General features: G+C 45.0%; 1 protein-coding gene across 2 annotated transcripts in view; it reads right to left on the reverse strand.

The window, feature by feature from the left end:
* Positions 1 to 2,660: 2,660 nt before the first annotated feature.
* akt1 (AKT serine/threonine kinase 1) overlaps positions 2,661 to 22,515 on the reverse strand; it is a 31,376-nt gene continuing 11,521 nt past the window's right edge. For both annotated transcript variants that reach the window (XM_023430975.2, XM_023430976.2), the window contains exons 3-14: positions 14,889 to 15,017; positions 13,222 to 13,333; positions 12,772 to 12,898; positions 12,117 to 12,248; positions 11,931 to 11,996; positions 11,277 to 11,345; positions 10,987 to 11,112; positions 9,531 to 9,659; positions 6,222 to 6,436; positions 6,051 to 6,138; positions 5,707 to 5,809; positions 2,661 to 4,721 (exon numbers count right to left, since the gene is read on the reverse strand). In XM_023430975.2, coding sequence (XP_023286743.1) covers positions 4,642 to 4,721; positions 5,707 to 5,809; positions 6,051 to 6,138; positions 6,222 to 6,436; positions 9,531 to 9,659; positions 10,987 to 11,112; positions 11,277 to 11,345; positions 11,931 to 11,996; positions 12,117 to 12,248; positions 12,772 to 12,898; positions 13,222 to 13,333; positions 14,889 to 15,017 — 1,376 coding nt within the window. In that variant the 3' untranslated portion in view covers positions 2,661 to 4,641. The remainder of the gene's footprint in view (positions 4,722 to 5,706; positions 5,810 to 6,050; positions 6,139 to 6,221; positions 6,437 to 9,530; positions 9,660 to 10,986; positions 11,113 to 11,276; positions 11,346 to 11,930; positions 11,997 to 12,116; positions 12,249 to 12,771; positions 12,899 to 13,221; positions 13,334 to 14,888; positions 15,018 to 22,515) is intronic.

Consider the following 22,515-nt stretch of genomic DNA (forward strand, 5'->3'; position numbering starts at 1 on the left):
CAGAATTCCTCTTTCACTGGTCTAAATACAGAGTCAGGAGAAAATAGGAAGGAGAGTATAATAGAAAGACCACAAAGTAATTGTGTTTATAACTGACACAGCATGGAAAAACAACACAGTGGAATGGCTTAGCTGCATTTTAAGTCAACACTTGAAAGGCTGTCAGGGACAACTTTGTGTGAAGGCACTGTCACCAGGTTACACACTCAGAAATGCACACCCACGAAGCTATGCAAGGAGCCTCCCACTGGTGTTTCACATATTTATGTGACTAGCTGTAAGACATCAGTGAGGAGTAATGCAACGTATCCTGGGCATCCTCTCACAGATTACAGTGAAGACCAGTTAGGGTTCATGTGACACTCTGCTGGTGTTTGCTGTGTAAACGCAAACTTCAGCAAAGCGAGCACACACATCCCCTCACACTCTTGCTTAAACATACAAAGTCTCTCTCACACACACACACACCTGCAGCATTAACTCGCAATCATCCCGGCCAACAAAGATCATCTCCCGTGGCAACCGGTGGCGTGTGCCAGAACTGCTGACCAGGAACCATGATGTCACACTCATGTTGGGGCCACGAGTCAGGATCTTCTTAGCATCCTGGGAAAAGGAAACAATAAGAAAATATTCAGACAAATTTGAAAAGCTGAGGATTAAATGACCTGAATTATCACAAGGGAACATTCAGAAGGCATGACCAAAAAATTCAATAACTGTGTGCCTGAACAATGCTAGGTGTCCTAAAAGAGCTGCTCTACTGAAAGCATGTTTCAGTGTAGGGATTATGGTCGTCATGTCACCCCAGAGACACAGTTAGACCTGTTTATCCAACCAATTCATGTCTGGTTGTTGCTACCTAGGTAATGCAATTATAAGCATATTTTGTGTGTCAGCCAGTTTAGAGACAGACAGGTGTGCATATCTCCAATAGGGGACATACGGTATGTTCACACAATTCACAAATGCATGTCTTTATTAGTTAGCATGACCCTGATATTAAGACCTTTATAAAAAAGTGTCTGTTTAATTAAGCTTGTCAGGAAACCTGTTGCAAAGTGGCGCATTTCAGTAACGTTAGCTAACAACTCAAACTTCCAGTGCTCAGGTTTTTACTTCCTGTAACCTTGGCTACCTACACATTATTGCCAGTGAAATATTAGCCGAAAACAGTCTTTGTGAGTTAGAGTAAAATCTATTCATTGTGTCTTAAAGGTAGCACTAACATTTGTGTGAAGTGACAGAGGAGTCTGACGGTGACAGTGACATTGTTGAGCTAACGTTAGTGAGCCTCCGGTTAGACCGAAACAAGCTTTTTTCCCCAGTGATTTGCTCTCAACAGGGACGTACCTTTAATGCCTTCTCCGCTTTACTCCTGAGTGAAGCCAGTGTTTACCGTCCTACAGCAAATGAAATTCGACGACCGACATGTAGTCACGACGAGAACACCTGGTAGCACCGGACAGGTAAATGTCGATCACACCCTCTTCTTCCTCTGGGAGAGAACCGCCCGAAACTCTGCTCCAAAGCCTCTTCACCTCCTCCCAACATGGTGACGTAGCTTGACAAGTCCCGTCAAACGCATTATGAGTTCGAGCTGAGAGGTGGAGATGGAGGCGGGGGAAGAGCTCTCACTCCGTCTTCTTTTCGGATTGCGGAAAACCACAGCTGTCTCTTATACACATCTTATATATATATATATATATATTTGCATGTAGTACAAAGAAGAGAAATGCTCTGGCTCACAGGCTGTGTGTGAGTGACACTTTCTCCACACAGCACAACACTACATCACCCACAGGAGGCCAGTGGCAGAGCTGCAGCCCCAGCTCTGCGGTGTGATTTGGGCAATGCAGCTGGAGTCAGGCGAGGGATGGTTGTCAGGTGAGCGCCACACTGGGCCAAACCTTAGTCTCACTGCGTGGCGCTGCACATTACAGCTTGCCCAAAGACAGACTGTGAGCCCTGGCTGTCAACATCTGCTCCAGAGACTGTACCATCTGGCCGAGGGCCCAGGGGAAGCATCTCTCCTCGTCTCAGACCAGCTGCAGAGCCCCAGACGTGGACCTGAGCAGTCCTGCAGAGGCAGAGAACATGGCCAAGACACAGTAAGAGCCGGCGAATGCTGGAACTTGTCTCACACACTTAGCTGTGTTTTGTCTGTAGGGTGTGATCACAGTGAGGTTTAGATAAACAAAATTCCTTCTCTTATTTACTCATTTTTTACCTTTCAGTGGCAGAGGGTAAAGGTACAGTCTACAGCTGTAGCTGCAAGAACTCAAAAGTCACATATATTTAAATTTTGACATGCTTAGATTAATTTAAATTAACCACAAAGTACTGTAAAATTCAAATAGATGTGGCAAGTTTGAGATATCCAATCAAAAGACAGAAGAGGACAAACATGATGAGGTGCATATAGAAAGAACGTGTGAAAACTAATAGGTAACTGCATTAGAGAAGGATAGAAAAAGATTTTATTTCTGAGAACACCTGTCAACGTTGCAATTCTTGCATAAAAACAAATCCAGACATGGGACTATCCAGACACGGTAATCAAGCCAAAGACTATAACAAAGCATATTATAGTTCTGGACTCCTCACAACACAAACTATGATCTTCAAGGGAAGCACTTCACAATAAAAGACAAGCCTACTTTTTGTTAAGACCTTTTATTTCATCAATTTGAAAGAGACAAGTAAAAACAGTGTACAAAGTTTATATTATTTGTTTACTAAAGCTGGTGTCCTCAGTCTCAGGAATATGGTAGGGCAGGTACAAAAAAAGTTGAAATAAAAAGTATAAAATGAATTTCCCTATTTTCAGAAGGTGACAGCAAAGGGTGAGTGTGCATAGGAATACGTAACAATCAGATTGAAAAACTGAACAAAAGGTTCGCAAACGACTGAGGTGAAAACAAAATCGTAAAAACCATTACATTCAATAACGTATGATGCACTTTTGAAAAAATGATTATCAGTCATCTTAAAAATACTGAAGCGCTTTTGGAAACCTCCTAGTACACTTGGTAAAAAAAAAAGAAAAAAAAGAAAGTTTCAGTTCCCATGAGTCTCAGTTTAGCCTCAGCCATTTGTAAAAGGGGAGGAATCATTCAAACAAGCAAGTCTTGTTTTATTTGTATCCACATTTGAATTTACATTATAAAAGAAGCTAATTTAGTCTTTACCAACCATAAAGTACAAATAAGAGTCCAAATACAATCATTTTGGGGCAGCAAAGTGCATATCATTGGCACAGTAAAACTCATTTTAGTCAACGCTGGTCTCATATAAATAACTCACAAGCTCGTGAAGGGACAGCAGTCCCCTAAAGAAGCAAATCAAAGATGACTCTTTGTGTGTGTTTTCCCCTGAAGCCCAGTATGTTTGCAAAGTATTCCTAAAGAAGTGTATTATGTGACCTCATTGAGGCTGCAGTGAATGCACTGGGTGGAAAACACCCAATACTGTACTGTACTGTACATGGAGGAAAAACCCAGAGGAGAGAAGAGTTTCTGATGGGTCAGCGCTGTCTGACCCTGATCAGAGGGAAACCAGGAGGTGTCTGCGGCAGAACATTGAGATAGAAAGGCATCAGGAACTATAAGCACTTACTTCAGGGGGAGGGTTGGGGCGGGGGCTGGAGGAGCTATTTGTTATAATGAACAGGAAACTGGGGGTCCGTCAGTGACTCTGATGCACAAACAGTTACAACAGGAATCCACTGCAGGCCAGCTTTTACCATAATGATTAATCACTTTGCATTCTTTGCATGTCTGCCATTTCTCACATCAGACTGTATTGCACAATTGATTTATCAAACCCATCATGGTTCGGCATGATAATACAACAGACTGACTGGTGGAAGTTTTGCATCAGGGCAGTAGAAAAGTGATTTTAAAAAAAAAAAAAAAAAAAAAAAAAATTCTCCCCAGAAGATGGTATTTCAGTCTTATGAGAATCAGCCATGTGTTACAACATGTACGTATGCAGAAAGATTGACTTTATTTGAGACGGTACATTCACTTTTGAAGCCAGAAATGTCTTGGTCTGAATGGTTTTTGAATTGTTCAGAAGTCTTATAGAGGAAAACATAGTTTCAATCACCCACTCAACAGCACACACACACACACTCTCTGCTCACTTGATGTTTTTGGTCCACAGTATGCCTATGTCTATTTGAAATGAATGGTTCATATTTATTTGTATATGTTCAATACAAAATGGCCCTTTTCAACATTCATAGCAGTGGCCTAATTTGTGCATCACATAACTACATTTCCGCGTTCGTTATGGTGTATGGATGCCTGCTCAGTATACAACATAACAACCAGGAAATGCAAGGTAGTGTTCACACTCTCTGTGGTCAGTCTTCAAAGGCCACACAGAACAACAGTTATCTTTGTTTTGTCTCGAATTTCCTCCTTCCTGTAAAAAAAAAAAACAAAAAAAAAAACAACAAAACAAACAAACAAACAAAAAAACAACAACACAACTTTCAGATTGTAAATGTTACATCCAACGACAGCATCTGCAGACAACGCTGGGAGGACGAGGTTGTGGCCCCCGGTCTTTTTGAGAGTGCAGTCGGGTGGGGTGAGGGGAGATAGTGGGACCAGAGGAATGTTTGAGAGTCGTTCAGGCCGTCCCACTGGCAGAGTAGGAGAACTGGGGGAAGTGGGGTCTCCGCTCGCTGTCGAAGGACTCCATACTGTCATCTGGGGACAGAGGGCAAACTTACAGTTAGTTCAATATATACCATGATGCAATATAAATGCATGGTATCACTCCTTCTGGTTGTATTAGATCACTGTGAGCAAAATCACTGGCCAGGACTGTTTTGTAGCAAAATTTGATTTCAGTTATGTGATGAAATGTCTTGATTTGTCAGGTATTTAATTTAGTGGATTAGCTGGTCATCTTATCTTATCTCATATCTTGCCGATCATAATTTCTAAAACTTTTCTCCTAAACTTTCTATGGAAAGCTTCAAACTTTCATCTCAGGATATCAAAATATACATTCAAAAATATATTTTTATTTGATTTTAATATCACCCAGTCCCACTATTCCCACTATTCCCATATACTGTCTGTTTTTTTTCTTCTGTACTCTCTGCAAACAGACTGGATGCCATTCACATGCATTTTCTGACTTTGTGAGGTGATGAGTTTGTGGCGCTGGCTCTCCAGGAGAGGGCAGGCTGCTCTCAGGGGAGCTACATATGCCTGCAGAATACTTTCTTTACTCACACTTGTGATAAATAAGGGAAAAATGCTGTAGAGAGGGACAAACCAAGGCCTCTGACTAAATTCATTTCCACTGTTTTTCACATGAACCTGACATTTTAATGTAACACTGAACTTAAAGGAAACAAAGGAGACATCATTTCAGGGTTTTTGAATAACTGACAATGAATTAGTAAGCATTTTTCAGTGGATTAGAAGTTCAGTAACCCTTTCACCTTGAGTGAACTGAAAGTATAATTTCTCATTTTAAATGAAGTCTCACAGGAGGGGGAGGGAAATTTATCCTTCAAGTTAGATGGCAGTCCATCCTCACAGTCCACTGTGCTCACCAGCCTCACTGTCACATTCAAAGACATTGCTATGAAGCACCGCGTCATTATGCAGTGTGATGGTTTGATGTTGTTTTATATATCATGCAAGGAAGGTCATGTGAGTGTGTCTGGTTTGGTGCTACCTTGTCCGGGTGGTGTAATAGTGATGGTCTGTGCTGTGAACTCCTCGTCAAAATATCGTGTGTCTGTCTCCGAGGTAACTTGGGGCTTAAACGGCGGGACCAGCTGTTAGAGGGGAGACAGGACACAAACATATCAGCACATCAGCACCGTCAGTCAGTTTGGTAACAGTTGTCGGTCTGATGACAATCTGTATCGTTTCTGGATGGTGGCGCTTCCAGTGACGTAACTTTATCGATCCCTCGAGGGAGTGACGGCTATCTTAGCTTGGTGTCATTTCCGTGACGACAATCACAAGAGAAACGTGGGAGGGGAGGGGGGAAATTTTAGCATTTTAGAAACTGACCTTCTTCTCATAAACATCTTGCCATTCAATTCCTGCGAAGAACTTGTGCTGCATGATTTCCTTGGCGTCGTCAGGCCCTCCGCCTAACCTGGGAGACAAGTACAAAAGGTAACATCATGTAAGTCACTGCACTGATTCGCTACAGTGGGGGATGCAGCAGAGGCTCCTCACCTCTGCATTGGGTCTTTCTTGAGAAGGCCAGAGAGCAGCGAGCGTGCCTCGGGACCAAGTGTCCGAGGGAAGCGGATGTCTTCCATGAGGATGAGCTCAAACAGCTTCTCGTGGTCCTGGTTGTAGAAAGGCAGTCGGCCGCACATCATCTCGTACATCACCACTCCCAGACCCCACCAATCCACAGCGCGGCCATAGTCGTTGTCCTCTAGCACCTAGGGGATGAGGATGGGGGGGGGGTTTAAATGTTTATTCAATGCAGCAGTTGTGTTTCTCTTGAGCTGCGGGTGTCATATTCTTTAAACAAAACTGTTGTGTCGACTAAAAAAAAAAAATCTAAATACCTATAAGCTTGTGTTTGGACATGAGAAGGTTGTGACAACAGCAGCTCTTTAGGCTGAATACACAAACCCTAAAGCAACTGCATCCCCCCACCCCATCACCCCACCCCCAACAAAATCACCTGCTCTCCCCACTGGTCTGGGGCTTTTGAGGCAGCCACAGCCAGCACTGACTCACATCTCACATTAGGAGCAAGGATAGAGTTTCCCCTGGAGCCCTGCATATTTAATCACCACAGGCCCTTCCACACATACACAAACACACCAACAAGCAACAGAGGTGTTGGTCACTTAAATAAGCAAATGTGTGGCAACAAACACAGACTGGGGTCTTACAAACAAACCACTCAATGAACACAATCACAGAGAGAGAAATATTCAGCCTTATTATTTCCTTAGGATAAATTTTCTTGGCAGTTCTTAATGAGTAAACTTCTGCAGTGATGTGCTTACTGAACCTGTTGCATGACTAATGTGCTGCTGAGTGGAGTTGTTCCAAGGTCTCTGGGGACATGTACTGGATTCTACCTCGCCAGGCGGATGTTGAAGGTGAAATCAAGACAAGGAGAACAGTCTGTTCTCTTAAACCTCCAGCAGTGTGATGCTAGGCAATTCAGACCTAAGAATAGAAGCTTAGGTAAAAAGACATGGGCGGATTAATAGAATTAGATATGGACACAACAGTGCACAGGGTGAGGGAGAGAGGGTCCCAGAAAACAGATGGACGAATGTGTCCGTAAAAGGTACAAAACTACCGTGTGTGTTGCGCATGTGTCTCTGGGCGCTCGGCCTAGCGCTGCGGTGAGTGGTGAGCATCAAGGAAGAGGACTGGGAGGGCAGGGGGAGTAACGTGAAGCCGGTGTGGGGCTAGGATTACTGGGCCGTCTCTATTTCCAGCGCTGCTGTCGTGTGATTCACACCGTGCGACAGCTGGGCCCGCAGCTGCCCCATATATGTAGAAGAGCGCCACAGCTGTGAAGCTGCCAGGAGCAGAGGAGCCAAGCTCATCCCTCATATACGTAACCAGGACTGCCTGCCTGCTAGGGCCCCAGCCCCAAACTAATACTGTTACACTGCCCCAAAGGAGCACAGATAGGGGGAGGAGAGAGAGGATAAAAGCACAAACACTTGCTGCTGTGGAGGAACCGTACTCTGTAGACTGCACTTTTTTTGCTCACAAAGTTCGGCACTGACAGCCATTAATCTTCCAGGCTTGTGAATTCAGATCAGTTTCAGTGGCTCGATTAAACCTGTTCGCATTTTTCTTTGTACATATTCCCTAAAAGCCAATTTCCTCAGCCAATAATGGTTTTCTTCTTGTAACTGCTTAATAAAAGTGACAAAGTGAATTTGTCCTACTCCTCACTCCAGAGACAAACTGGTCCAGGCTTTTGCAGATTGGGTCCCCCCCCCCCCGTGCTCTGGGTGGAATATTCCCAGACGTTACAGCATTCCTGTGCAGCACACACAACAAGGTCATTGTTTACTGCAGAACAACCTGTAACACTGCCTGGCCCGCACTCCATACAGAAGCTCGCCAGCGACCCTGTTGCTATGGTAACGCCCCCTGATGTCTCCCTCTGCTCTCTGCTGCCAAGGCTGGAGGTGTCATAGACTGTGCTTCTCTGTGGAGGAGCGGAGCGAGCTAGGACGAGCTCGGGATGGACAGGTGGAGCACTATGAGGAATCTTTTTAAGGGTTTATAGAAGTATAGAGAATAAAAAAAAATGTGTGTTTTGATGTTTGTCCAGGTTTGAGGAGGTAAATACTCAGACACCAGTCCAGCCCACGACTTTAACTTCATGGCCCGGTGCAGATGGCTGACTGGTGAAAAGTACAGGTATGTGTTCCTAAGAGGCAGCTTTGAAGCACTGGGGGATATGGCTCTGCCCAGGTCAGGTGAGGCATCCCGGGCAGCAGTGGCGGCTGTGGCTCTCCTGGTGCCACACAACAGCTGTAACCAATGTGGTCTTCTAGTTTTTTTCCCCCCAGGGGCGGAAGCTCACGTTTCCTGACGCACTGCCAGCCAATCACCCCTCCTCCTCATCCCCTAACCAGAAAATTCCAAATGGAGGCTAAAAACAACGATACGGCAACTGTGTCAACATGGACACCCTTCTCCCGGAAAACATTTTTATGGCAACAGGCAAGGGTCTAGCGCAAACACTCAAGTACTTACATACACACACATGGCCAATACTCACAATGAAATATCGAGTTACACAGCCCCCTCCAACACTTGTCATACCTGCACGCAACAGGGAGTAGCCACACCCCTCCCCTTACAGCAAATATGAGTGCAGGCTGCCCTGCCCTGGGCACACGGCACACTCATTAACTCGACTTCAGCTGGAGATTAGAAAGGCATTTTGGGACAGCTGCCCTTTCTTCCACATGCTTCTCATCCACTGAGGTCCAACAACACATGCTGCGTTTTTGTTTGTAATCTACTCGTCACGCATGATGGGTCTTACATTCATTATTGGGGCTCCACATCGTATTTATTCTATATGTTCTCCAATCAAAAATGATCTTACTGGGTTTTAGTTTACTTTTGGTGAGTACCTCTATAGCCAGAAAAAGCTCTGAGCTGTCAATACACACACACCTTATCAAATTAAACCAGAATAAATGAGTAATACAGGGCACAAGGAGACACTGAATGGTTTGAGGAGTAAATGGAAAAATATGTGAATCATGTGCTACGACCTTCACAGTCTCCAGATCTGAACTCAGTTGAACATCTATGGGATATTTTGGACCAACGTGTTAGACAGTGCTCACCACCAGCATCAAAAGAATGGCAGCAGAGTTGCAGAGACTCTTTAAGCTGTTCTGTTGGCTCATGGTGCCAAAAGTGGGTTCTTCTTTTAATTTGTCACTCACCTGTACATGCCCACAGGAGGCTGGCTTTGACGTAAGAAAGGAATATTATTTCAGGTGGACAAACAAAGACTTTTGTGGTTACCTCAGGTGCGAGGTACTCTGGCGTCCCACAGAAGGTTTTCATGGTGGCCCCGTCTTTGATCCCCTCCTTACACAGGCCAAAATCTGTGATCTTTATGTGTCCATCTTTGTCCAGCATGAGGTTTTCCAGCTGAAGAAAAACAGGGAGAAGAAAATTTGGGGAGTTAGAGTAAGAAAATAATTCTGGGGGGTTAAAGATACAGGTTTCAGTGTTTACATTAGTGTTGTTTCAGGCTAATTCTATGTAAACTCTTAAAATTTTTCTTCTTTATCTAGGATTTTTGATGACGAAGATGCAAGAACCATGAGATCTGTTATACAAGTCTGTTTCTATCAGCCTTTATTCCAATATTCACTCTCTAGACATGCAAACTAGAAAAATGTGCATGTTGAAAGCAAACTTTTTTGTGTTTGGCTGAGTTTTGGGGAAAACTTGTTTGGTCTATGATGGCAATGTTTTTGAATTTCTGGCATTTCCACTCACGTACAAATAAACAGTTGGAGGGAAAGATAGCTAGAGAGCAAAATTACAGGCAAAGTGACCTAACAGCCTAAAGGTTGTACATCATGCAGTGTCATGACTTGAAGCTGCACGGCCTTTTAATATCAGCTTGACCTATCTCCCCCCCTCCCTCCCTCTCTCTCTCGGTTAAAGTCACCTGGCAGCTGTAGCTCACACGTGGCCAGCAGCGCCCGGCCAGAGTCAGCACATCCTCCAATCCTGCTACCCTGGCATTTTCAGGAGAACCCTAGCAGGCTGGGAGCCTGCCTCATAAACCCAAGGGACAGAGGGAGGAAAGGAGGGAAGGAGGGAGGGAGGGAGTGCTGTGCTGTGCTGACCTGGCTGGTATAGTTTTAATCAGCTGGAAGTAGTAGGCCTACAGATGCCACTGCAACACTGATAACCCCCTACAGCCCTCCTAAACCCAAACGTGTCCTATCAGTCCGCAGCATCCATCTCTGAGTACGAGTGCATTATATTGAAAAAGAAGCAGCTGACACCTGGCAGCTTCTTTGGTCTAGGATGATGGACATCTTCCCTCTGTTGACTAAGAGTGTTGTATTGCCAGCTTATAACATGATGTCATTCACGCACGGTGCGAGTGCAAAAAATATCACCCACTGAGAGCACTGTATGTGTGCTATAAAGGGAGGCTGTGGCGATCTATTCAAAGAGGACTGGTGGTTATTTCTGTCTAACTGCAGTACGCGTACTGACCGAGCCTCCCTCCAGCTGCAGTGAGGCCTGGAGAGCGATCTCGGTGAGGCAGATCAATAAGCCCTGGCCACTGCCACTGCTCTGGGCGGAGGAAACCCTATTTATATCCTGCCAGGGGAGAAATGAAGGGAAGGGGGCTTGTGGGGTGGCGGGGTGAGAGAGATGAAGACAGAGAAGAAGAACGAGGCCGACAGCGAGGATGAGAGAAAGTGAGGACGTGTCGTCCCCCCCCCCCTACCTTTAGATCTCGATAGACCACGTTTCTTTCAGCATGAAGGTAGTCCAGCGCTGACACTATCTCTGCACCGTAGAACCGTGCCCGCTCCTCTGAGAATACCCGGTCCCTTGACAGGTGGAAGAAAAGCTGAGGAGAATTGACAATAAGGAAGCAGAGTGCAAATGAAGACAGAGAGTTGGTTAGTCCAGGAGAAAATAGGAAGAGTAACATTTTTCAAGTTGAAAAGTTTTCTGTCACTTGACTCGCTGAGACCTACAGGTGCAATTTTCGTAATGGTTAAAATGGTTTACCTCACCACCGTTGGCATACTCCATGACGAAGCACAGGCGGTCATGCGTCTGGAAGGAGTATTTCAGTCCCTGCAGACAGCAAAAAACAAACGCTCACAGCAGAACTCGGTGATGTTTCCAGCTAAGTCAAGAGGAAGCTGCCATTTAAACAGCTGATTGTAACATGAAGCATAGCTACAATTAGCTATGTTTGTATTAAAATTATTACGATTAGCTACAATTTCATGACAATTATATAAAGAAAAGACAAGTAGGAAAACATTAACACAGTGTATCTAGTGTGCGGAGGCTTTTTAACAACTGCTGTGTGGCAAACACTGGTCCAGTTCATTGCACTGAGCACATCGCATTATGTGTTGCCTCCACCCACCACTTAGACTGAACATTTTGGAGGAGCTTTTCAATACAACACACCTCAGACTTACAGAGAAAGGGTTAAAAGATTAACAAAAAAATAAATAAAAAAAAGTCCAGTGTGGCTATAAAAAGGCCCAGCTCGACTGCAGCCTTTGTATGAACAGCTCTTCAAAACATTCCTGGTAGAAATGCCCCTTTTTTTCTGAATGGATGCTGCTGGGTTGGACTGAAGAGGCTCCCGAGGATTTCTGTGAGTTAAAATAAGGTTTGGTTTAGGTATATGGATGGGCTCCTTACTGTCAAGAACGGATGCTTTGAATTCTGGAGTACTCTGTTCTCTGTGAGTGTGTGCGCCACTTCATCCTGGAAAGAAAAAAAGAAGCCACAAAGAGTGTTTGTGCAAGTCTCACAATGGCTAACCATTTAGCTATCAGTCATAGCTTCCCCTCAGTGTGTTTTACTTGCTCCTTGGCATCCACTCACTTTTGCTACGATCACCTCCTTCTTCAGGATCTTCATGGCGTAGTAGCGTCCTGTGGCCTTCTCCTTTACCAGGATAACTTTGCCAAAAGTGCCTTTTCCCAGGAGTTTGAGGTATTCAAAGTCGTGCATAGTCTGGAAGGCCAGAGGAAAGAAAGTGGCGTCTGGTTACAAACAGAAGCATTAACAAACTCGTGCTCTAACTAGCCAGGACACAAAATCCCACTGACAACAACGCAGAAGCATTTAAGGCAGTATTTCACCCACTATGCAATTTCCACTCCTCTAATGGTTAGGCCTATATGTGGTTGTGCCTAAGTTAACCTCTGACCCCAGTGTTAAAGAGAATGTTGAAAATGGTTGTGTGAGGGACATCCAATCCTGTGGCCTTGGAGCTTTATGTCATGACACATGTGGGGGTTGTGAAACCTGGTGGACATGCTATCTGGTGCTAAGCCACCCACGGCTGATGTTGGGAAAGTAAAAAGGAGTTGGGGAGAGGCGACGGGAGCCGGGCTAACGTGGTGCAAGTGCAAATAAGGCAAGGGTAGGGTGGAGGTGAAGAGTCATGGTCATCTTGGAAGACAAGGATACAGATGGTGAGTTAAAGATGGCTGAGGTTAAGGTTTATATGTGTGTCAATGTGAATGGTCCATACCACTTTGTGTCTGGGTTTGGTAAGGTAGACCTCCATGTCCATGGGGTCCGGAGAGGAGTCCATCATCTCCTCCTCTTGTTTCTGAAGGCCTTCAGCCACTGTCTGGATGGCTTTAGTCCATTCTTCCCTGAGGGAGGCACAGGCAGCAGAAAGATTACATCAGCCCATTTACCATCATGCAAGCCCAGCAGCCCAATCACGTAATTGTCTTCTTATCAACAGGAAGGCAATTTCAAGTGTGAGTTCTGCCAATAGCCAGTAGACCTTGTGCAAGTGCATAACAATGATTAAATGTGTATGTTTATGTGTCTGCGCCTCCACATGTGAGAAAAACCGAGACGCGCTTAAATTGCTAAAAACTGCTTTCTAGCAACAGAGGCAAATTCTCTGCATGTAAATGATTTGTGTTTTACTGCTCTGTGAGCTGAGAGGTGTGTGCTCTTCGCTTGCCTCTCCTCAGGGGTCTCCACGTGGAAGGTGCGCTCGATGACAGTGGTCCACTGCAGGCAGCGGATGATAAATGTGTTGGGCTTGGGCCGTTCCGTCTTCATCAGCTGGCATTCTGACCACAGCCAGGGAGGGAGGGGAAGGAGACGGAGAGAAAGGCCAGTGTGTAGGGGAGCAGAGGGGAGAGACAGATCCACAGTTATAGCCATTTATCTTTATCGCCACCCTAACAGACACTGTCGGCCAATTTGGAAAAGAACAGGTGCACTTTGGTGGAGGAAAACAACTCTGATCCTTAACTTATCACCCCCTTTAAAAAATTACATCAGCTAATATGGGTTTTTATAATGATTTGAAATCTGTTTCATGTTAAATAAAAACCAGAACTATTTAGAAACAATCTCTAAAGAAATAAATAAGTCGCATTTTATCACATTGAAGTTCTGTTACATCCAACTATAATGTGTAAACTTGTAATGCCTACAAATTACTGAAACCACATTTTTCAAAAATGACTGAAACTCATGTTTTACTTATTCTTATTATGGATTTATTATTTTGAAATGTCATTACATTCCTCTTTTAATCCATTTCCTTTCATGCTCGCACTTTTCTCTGCAAATAATTGTCTTGTAAGCAGTTCACAAAACAATTACTCACAACAGCCTAATAACTGAATTTAGAAAGCAGAGATTTCCATCTGCACCTCCTTCGCATTAACATCTGTTCCCAAATGAAACATGTCAGCAAATATGTCAGAACGTGACACAAAATGGCCTCTGTCTGATAGATGGAGGACAGGAAAAGTGGACCACCACTGAGATCCAACATGGCTCCATCAGGGTGAATATGTAATCCAGCTGCAGCGGCTCCGTCAGCCAGCGACGCACCATGTGTCCTCTGCGGTGGGGTCGCAGTGGTGACAAAAACCCAAAGCCATCGCTGATGGAGACAAAGCCTCAGAGCGGAGCTCAGATAAATACTTGAAATCAGGCGGCTAATAACCACAATAACTCAAGAGTGTCGGAGAGGAAACGTTTTGTTAAACAAACAGTATGCTGTCTAATTGCTGTGTTCAGTCATCTGCACAGCTTATCACAGCAACTTTCTCTGATGTGAAGATGGAGTGGGCTGGGCCGCTCTGGGCATTTTTTTTTTTTCAGTTGTTGTTGTTGTTTTCTGCCCCAGCATAAAAACAGAATGTTGGTGGAGGATGTACAGAGAAGAAGAATGATATCCGATGTATTAATATCAGGAGCCAGACATCTCGCATGCTTGCATTCAGTTGCATAGCTTGTTTTGCCTTGGAGCGGTGCTCCTGTTGAAAGAATCTTGCTGAGATGCTACTACAGCCAATTTGCTAATGTTTCTATTCATAATCATTCAGAGTGACATATAATGATAAAGGATACTTGATCATAATATAAGAGATGATTCACTTTCATACTTTTGCCTCATAGGAACTTGGCACGACTGTTTTTTCCTGTTAATAATGACTTTTCAGGGTGGATAAAGAGATACAAAAAACAAACAAACAAAAAAGCATGTGAACGTATTTGTTACAACAATGCAAGTAAAAACAGGAAAGCAGCAAACAAAATAAGAGTAAAACAAGCTGCCAAGAAACAGAGGGGAAAAAATGTGGTGGTTTCTCTGGAGCAGATACTCACGTGCTACAGAGAAGTTATTTAAGGGGGTTTCCAGCTGGTCAACATCTTGCGGTCGCTCTTTGTAGCCAATGAATGTACCATCACTCTTCAGGAGAAAATACCTCGGCCTCCAGGTCTTGATGTATTCTCCTGATATGAGAAAGACATTGAAAGGGATTGCTGAGTTATAGGAGACAAAATGAAACAACAAATTTTCAGCGGGTTTCTGCTCACAAACAAACCTCAATTGAGAAACTTCACATGCTTTCACATTCTCAAAATACTGACCAATTCTCAACTACTTTATTTACACGTGGTTTCATGATTAATGACAGAGCAGTGTTGTCTTTTCTCTTTCTGTTTTAATTCCCAGAGGTGCAACCCATTTCCTGCAATATAATTACTATGCTGTTCACTAGTGCTCCCTGAAATGACCATCTTGTCACCGTCTTTCTTTTAGTGTTAGGTCAGCTGCAGGACAAATGGTGGTTTTAGTAGGAGTCAGGACCCTGTCCCCCGACCCGTCTGTCCCCTTCCCAGCAGTCACCTGCAAAGTAGACTCTCAGGGAACATTCGAAGTGTCTGAAAACCTTCTCCTACCAACATCATACAGTAATGAATGTTACCTGTTACTTTAGACAAAAAAACCAACTTACAATAATAATTAGCATATTTAGCATCGTATTTTTATAACAGTGTTGAACTCTAGATGAACAGTGTAGCTGCAGCAGAAGAACCAGCAGAGATATCAGCTGTTTTAACACATTCTTCTTCCTTATCATAACCTGGTGCCTCCACTACCCACAATGCTTCTTGCTTCTTGGCTGACAGTTAAATCTGAGATTATGCAAGTTACGGCTAATGAAGCCTTGAGCTCCAAACCCCCAGTTCTTTTTTTTCCTTTTTTCTTTTTAAACTTTAAAACTCGTAGTTTTCCTCAACCCAACTCAAGTGATGCCACTTCACCAGACTTCAAACGCTTTCTGCAACTTTTTTTTCTTATATGCAGTAGTACTCCCTCAGATGTTGATGTGCAAAATCGTTGGCATTCTTCTTTAAAATACAGACGCTATAACTTGTAAATGTAGTTTATTGTTTTATCAACCGCAACCACTTTCTGTCTCTTTCCTATCAATCATTGTGTAACACCGCCATCATGTTTGCCAAAGCCTCAATTTCATTTTCCAATAAAACTTTCCACAATTCCCATTTTCTAGACAACACCCATAACCTCAAGCCATGCATGTCCATCCCATTCTTTTAGACACACTAGCATCACACAAATGAATCTCTCGTAGGGCAGACAAAACTCAATTTATTCCGGTGATGCTTCAGGAAATGTCGCGCCAGATGTTGTGCAGACGGGAGGAAAAAATAGCTTACATACCATAACAAGGCAGTGGCACACAGTGGAGTGGGACTTGAATATTTATACAGGAAAAGTGTAATTTATTTTTAATCACGGAGCTGCATATTAACCCCATGCAGAGCCGTAGCAAGCTGTCCTTAATTGCCCCATTTCCTCCAACACAGAAGTGTGGCGTGTGTCTGTGTGTGTGTGTGTGTCTGCAGAGGAGAGGTAGGAGATCTGTCAATATGAGCTTCTGTTACCCTCCTTCAAACACTCACTTCTGAGTGATGAAACTGATAACAGATCAGTCTGAGACAGTACAGACCAAACAACAGCTACTAATGTCTTTATGGTCTTATAAAATATTTAAAGGGATGTCAAAATTTTCATAACATTGGCTGAATGTCACTTTTCATAATTTGTCACTTCTGACGCCTCAAAATTATGAACTTCCTCTTCCCGCTTATTCTCCACATTTTTTTTTGCAAGTGATGACATGAGTGGTGAACTCTAATAGGACATCCTGCATATGGCTTTTCTCGGTAAAGATGAGAGGCGAAAAGGAAAGGAAGAGGACACTTTAGAAAAGCTCTGTTATACTGGCAAAGTACAGCAGGGTGATGCCTTGTAAAACAGGCCGTCTGTACATCACGTTCCCGCAGAGCATCAAGCCATTAAACCCAAAGCAAACACCGAAGTATAGAAACACCTGATTTAATGTGACTGGCATGTGCTGGCACCAATCACCACACTAGAGGAAACATCTGCCCCAGAGCACAACATACTTTAGTCTTCAATCCACAGCAGATGTCCAATATGTTATTGCATTTTTCATCATGGCACTGGAGGAGATTTTTCATCTGGTTTTCTGCAGCGTAAGTGTTTTCATACCAAACATAGTTCGTTTAGAAATTAGCTCGACTTTGTCAGCCGTCAGATTGCCATTCTCGACGACTTCCAACAAAGCCGCCCGTGCTGGATGTGCTGTCCTAATTGAAATACACACCGGCAGGAATCCGTTAGGTGGATTTCCCTCATGTCTGTTTCAATGCAACACAATTATCGTGATGAGTCGTTTGTCTGTTTTAAACTACAAGCCTCACCAATCAACTTCCACATCAGTCACCCACACGTGCACGCTGTTCTCCAGAGAATCCACATGCATACTGTTATTTATCACAGGCCTTCAAGAGAACCAGACTTACTTACTTCAGCAACAACGGTGCTTGCAGATATGGTTAGCATAAAACCAAAGTAATCAAAGCACAAAAGAGCACTTGTAGTCATACAACAAGTATCAGGTGGGAATTAAACACAACACAATGATAGGTTGCCTAAATCTTTCACACTGCGGCCAGAAAGTCTCCAGAGCCTGCACACCGAGCCTTGTTTTCCTCAGCTGGGCCCCAGCTGGTGCCTCGCTCTGTGGTCAGGTTTTGGCTGACCCATATCCCCCTGCCATAGTCCATGCCAGCCCACACTGAGGACAGTATGTGCACAACGCAGAGACAGCATAATGAGCCCCCTACCTGACACCATGAAACCAGACGAGGGGCTCAACATACATGCTCATCTTGCCGGTGGAGACTAAACTTTCAGTTTAGAAGTTTTGGTTTGGCAGCAGGAATGCAGCAAATCACTTCCAGACTCAGTAAAGACCTTACGTACATTACAGCAGATCCTGATGTCCAGAGACAGGTGTTTATGTGTACACGTGCATGTATGTGCGTGAGTACATTGTGTACGCGCGCTGCCTGCGGTAGGCGTTAAAAAAGGTGTTTGTGTGCAACGGATTACATCAGCATCTAGTCTGGAAGGCTCCGAGCTTCTCCTGCCAGCTCCGGTGACGCACAGAAGTAGCATGGGTGGTCATTTGTGACGCAGCAGCACATGGCATGATGTGTCCTGTGCCGGTAGACATTCTCCCACACTGAGGTGGCCTCTATCTCATGGATGTCAGGGAGGTGACAAAGCCAGCTCACCATATTCACTGACTACATTCTTAACGAGTGCCACTGTATTTAAATAATGTCAGCGTGATCTAGAAGGTATGATGAGTCTGTGTTGTCACTGGGGATTGGTCATACGTAGTGCGGTAAACAGGAATGTGACACTGGTACTTGTGAAACAGCTACTGTGATATTGTAAGTAACTGTAAGTCTAACATTTTCAACAGGTGGTTGTAAAGACGAGAGCAGAGCAACAAAAAGCAAAATTGTTTGTGCGAGTCTTTTGACGTGTTTTTTTCGACATTGACGCACATCTTTGACATAAAAAAAAAAAAGGTCTGCCACAAAGATGTAACTCCACATCTGCAACATACATCCTAAACTGGTGCACGCTCTTTCTAGACAGGAGGACACTGCAACTTCCTCGTCTGCGACCACAAACCTGGTCACATGACAAACAGTGGAAGCAGCTATATCCGGTTGTCTCTGTGCGTGTTTGTGTGCATTATTGTGTGTGTGTGTGTGTGTGTGTGTGTGTGTGTTCATGTCTCCACCACTCTGCAGCGCAACCCCCCGCAAACAGTCTGCTCTCAGAGAGTAAACAACAAAGATGACCCTTGTCAGCTTCCCATTGACACCAATTTCCCCTTCTTCTACTTTTATCCTGTTCTACACCGTGGCGTTTCATAAGCAGTGACAAGATGAGAGAGCGAAACTGACAGCTGTGCTTTCTGTATTTTTTTTTTTTTTTGATTGTTGACTCAAACACAGTTAAGAGATTAAATGTGGGCGCAGAATTATACTACTATGGTAATCATGCACGAGAAGTGTTATGCAGCTGTAACATAGACCGGCAAAAGAAATCGAGACCAAATCAGTTCACTAAATATCGTTTAAAATGTCTGTCTTTACAATAGCTTTAAATATTTTATATGACTTCAATGCTCCAAAAGCATCCTGTGCACAGTGAGAAACACAGTGCAGACTGCTGACAAAGGACAATGGGCCTCATAACAACACAGGAGAGCCTTCTGCTTTTAAGTCAGTTCATCATCACAGCGTTCCAGTAAACTAAACCCTTTTGATGTCAACGTGCTCTCCAAAACAGGAAACTAGCCAACAGACAGACTGACCACAACCGAGATAAGATAAAAAAAAACCTGCTTCAAGTGTCAGGTCTGACTGTAACGGGGACACACTTTGCTGCGAGGGAAGTCTACAAACTGATCTGTGTCCCTGAATCAAAGCTTTTCTAATAAATCTAAAGTAGCGACAACAGACATGTGAGTCAACTCAGCCAAATTAGGGGAAGGACAGCCGAATAGTAGGACTGATTTGACACCAAATGAGAGATGAGACGACTAGAGGGGATGAGAAGGCTACACAGTGTGCAAAGAGTTGTGCTGAGTGTAGTTGTAGTGAGACAGATCACTACATATGTTCCCCACATATGTAGGAGTGCGAGATGGGGAGGTGGGAGGATGGGGTGGGGGGGTGTGGGGGGTGAGCGCAAGTGAAGTGTGTATGAGCCATGCGTACTGTGCGTACTGTGTGTTTGTGCCTGTGTGTGTGTGTGTGTGTGTGTGTGTGTGTATGGGAGGAGCTGTCAGGGCCTGATAGAGTGTCTTTACATGACAAGCAGCTGCTGAGGTCTGGGATGCGCGCTGGGCAAAGTGGAAAATAATGAACGGAGAACCGCTGCCAAACACAACAGAATTCATCTTTATTTGCCAAATGCTGCATGGCCCTGTGTGTGGACAGCTCTAGCATGCCACCAACACGCCCTCTATACCCTGAACACACACATACACACACACACACACACACACACAGAATAAAGGTGCAGGGGAGAGAACAGGTTCAGCCACAGCTGTACACAGTGGAGCACTCGTCTTGTTTGCTTATGCATGTGTGGGACAAATCATGAGTGCTGGTAACCCCACAGAGGTAACCTTTTATTGAGAGGCATCTCTAAAACGTCTTTTTAACAGGTTATTATATTTCAGGTGGCGTTCTGATGTGTGTGCAACTCTCCAAATCTAAAAGGCTCTACCTGATTCCTGAGAAAGTAGCAAGAAAAACAGGCCCCACACGGATTACAATTTATATCAGTCACTCTTTTTGACACTGAAGCCATTTGCAAGTCAACTTGGTTTAAGAGGCTTTAACAGTAAGGGCTGGTGAGGCAGGGGTCAATAAAAAAAAAAAAAAAAAGGAAAAAATGTGGAAGGCTTTAGACAGAGGAGAGAAAGAGAGAGAGAAAGAGGACAAGAGAGTGACAGAGGTTAGTGGCTGTTTCCGAGGAGCGTCCTGTTCTGTCCGTCTCTACGTGACAACGACAGGAATGTTGAAGTCCCAGCTGCTGTGGCTTGTTGGCTTTTAATAAGACACATCATGCAGCATTCATCATGCGCCCCCCAATAGAGAGGCTGCAGTGTCCTAACAATGTGTCCAAACTAACAGCTCTGTTGCATGTCACCCCCCCCCCCTTCTAGCCTGTGTTCCTTTACTTTGAAGAGTTTTAATAACATTTTCGAAAAACAATAATCTTAAAACGGAGAGTTTCATCTTAGTCGTCTGGCACCATATAAACCGTACACACAAAGACACACACATGCTCATATTGCATGTGGGTGAATGTACGCACACACACACAGACGGACACACTCGCACACAGACACACTCTCACACACACACACACACACACACACACACACACACACACACACACACACACACACACACACACACAGTGAGAGGAACCAAGAGAGGGTCAGACAAAATGCGCCTCTCAGTGCCCACACCCAGTGGTTGGACTTCCTGCGGGGGCTGCTGCTGTTGGGTTTTGTCCCCGTCTGCCCATTCATAGCTTGGGGATGAGAGGAAGGGAGCCAGTGGTAACTGCATGAACTGTGCATGTGTGTGTGTGTGTTTGAGTGGTGAGAATCGGATGAGAAGGGGGGGGGGGGGGGGTAGGCGGAGGTTGAGGATTAGGGAATTAGAACTCCAAAGCGAGGGAGGAGGGGGGAGGGGGCTGCGCCTTTTGTTGGTTTTTCCTCAGCCGCCCCCGCCATCCCTTCGGCCCTTTTCTGCCGGGTTCTGCCTGTAGGCTGCAGCTGTGGCCTGCCACCCTGTGCCCTGCATCTCAATGAGCCACGGGCCGCCCGCTCCAGAGGAGCGGGGGCTCCCTGATGCAGGGGTCACCACTGAGCCCCGGCAACCACAAACTCCGCCCCACACCATTCCCCTGCTCTTGAGCTGTGGAGCTCTGTGCTGGGCTTCCCGTGCTGCCCAGACACCCATCTACCCATTTGCCCCTCTCACTGTGACCATATAAGGCAGCACCAGCCTCACATGCCATCCTAAACTGTCCAGGAGTTTGGGCTCCTTCATTTTCTTCCTTTTCTCTTTATGTCTTCCTGACCCCCCCCCCCCCCCCCCCCCCCCTCCAAACCACTTTTGTTGGCCCCTCTCTCTCCCATGCAGCTGGATGGGGGTCTCCATTGCCAGGGCTTTGGCAGCAGCATCAACAGGTTGCGGGGAAGGGCCACCCTGGCCTCCAATGTAGCCCTCTCTGTCTCTTGCCCTTATCCCTCTCTCTTTCTCTCTGTCACTGCGGTTGCTGCTGCTACCCCAACAGGAAAAAAAAAAAAAAAGCAAGGGGGATGGGGGGGCACGATGGAGGCTGCCCCTCTTTCTCACGCTCATAAGAAAGCCCTCACTTCTTCTCCGTGGTGAGTGACACCTGCTGATTACCATAGAGACACTGTGGGAAGTTCCCCCCTGCCACACTGGGGCTGAGATTTGCCCCCTCTCCCTGGGTAAACAAGCAGTCCATGGATTAGTTAACTGGGTTACTGCATGGCAAACAAATAAACACACATTATTTAGAGCAAATTAGTGCCAATGAACTCGCAATGACCAGTGTAAGATCTAACACCCTCAAACAAGGAAGGAATAAACTCCAGAGGATCCTTTTTCTCTAGAGGGGGATACGCTCCAGCTGTTAAAAATGGTAGAGACCAACTTCCTCCAAAAAGTATGACAAAACTTTCTATGGTTGCTCTGAGCAACGTGTAAAATATGTGAGTACCAGAGTAAGCCGATGTGGAGGATGTAACATACAGTCAACTCTTAGTCTGCAGACAGCTGAGCATCCCCTTCATCTCTCTGTCTCCCTACCCTCCCTAAACTGGCGAGAGGTGCCAGTGATGTGATTGATGTCGGAGACTGGGAGCTTTTCGCTGGTCCGTAGCCGCTTCCGCCATGGGTCTGAGTTGTCAGCAGGGTCATTATCCTAGCAACAGGGTGGTGGGTGGGGAGCGTGTGCTGGAAGTGGGGGATGATC

This window comes from Seriola lalandi, unplaced genomic scaffold (genome assembly GCF_002814215.2).
Source record: "Seriola lalandi dorsalis isolate HSWRI2012SDOR001 ecotype SW California unplaced genomic scaffold, Sedor1 jcf7180002054915, whole genome shotgun sequence".
Lineage (NCBI taxonomy): Eukaryota > Metazoa > Chordata > Actinopteri > Carangiformes > Carangidae > Seriola > Seriola lalandi.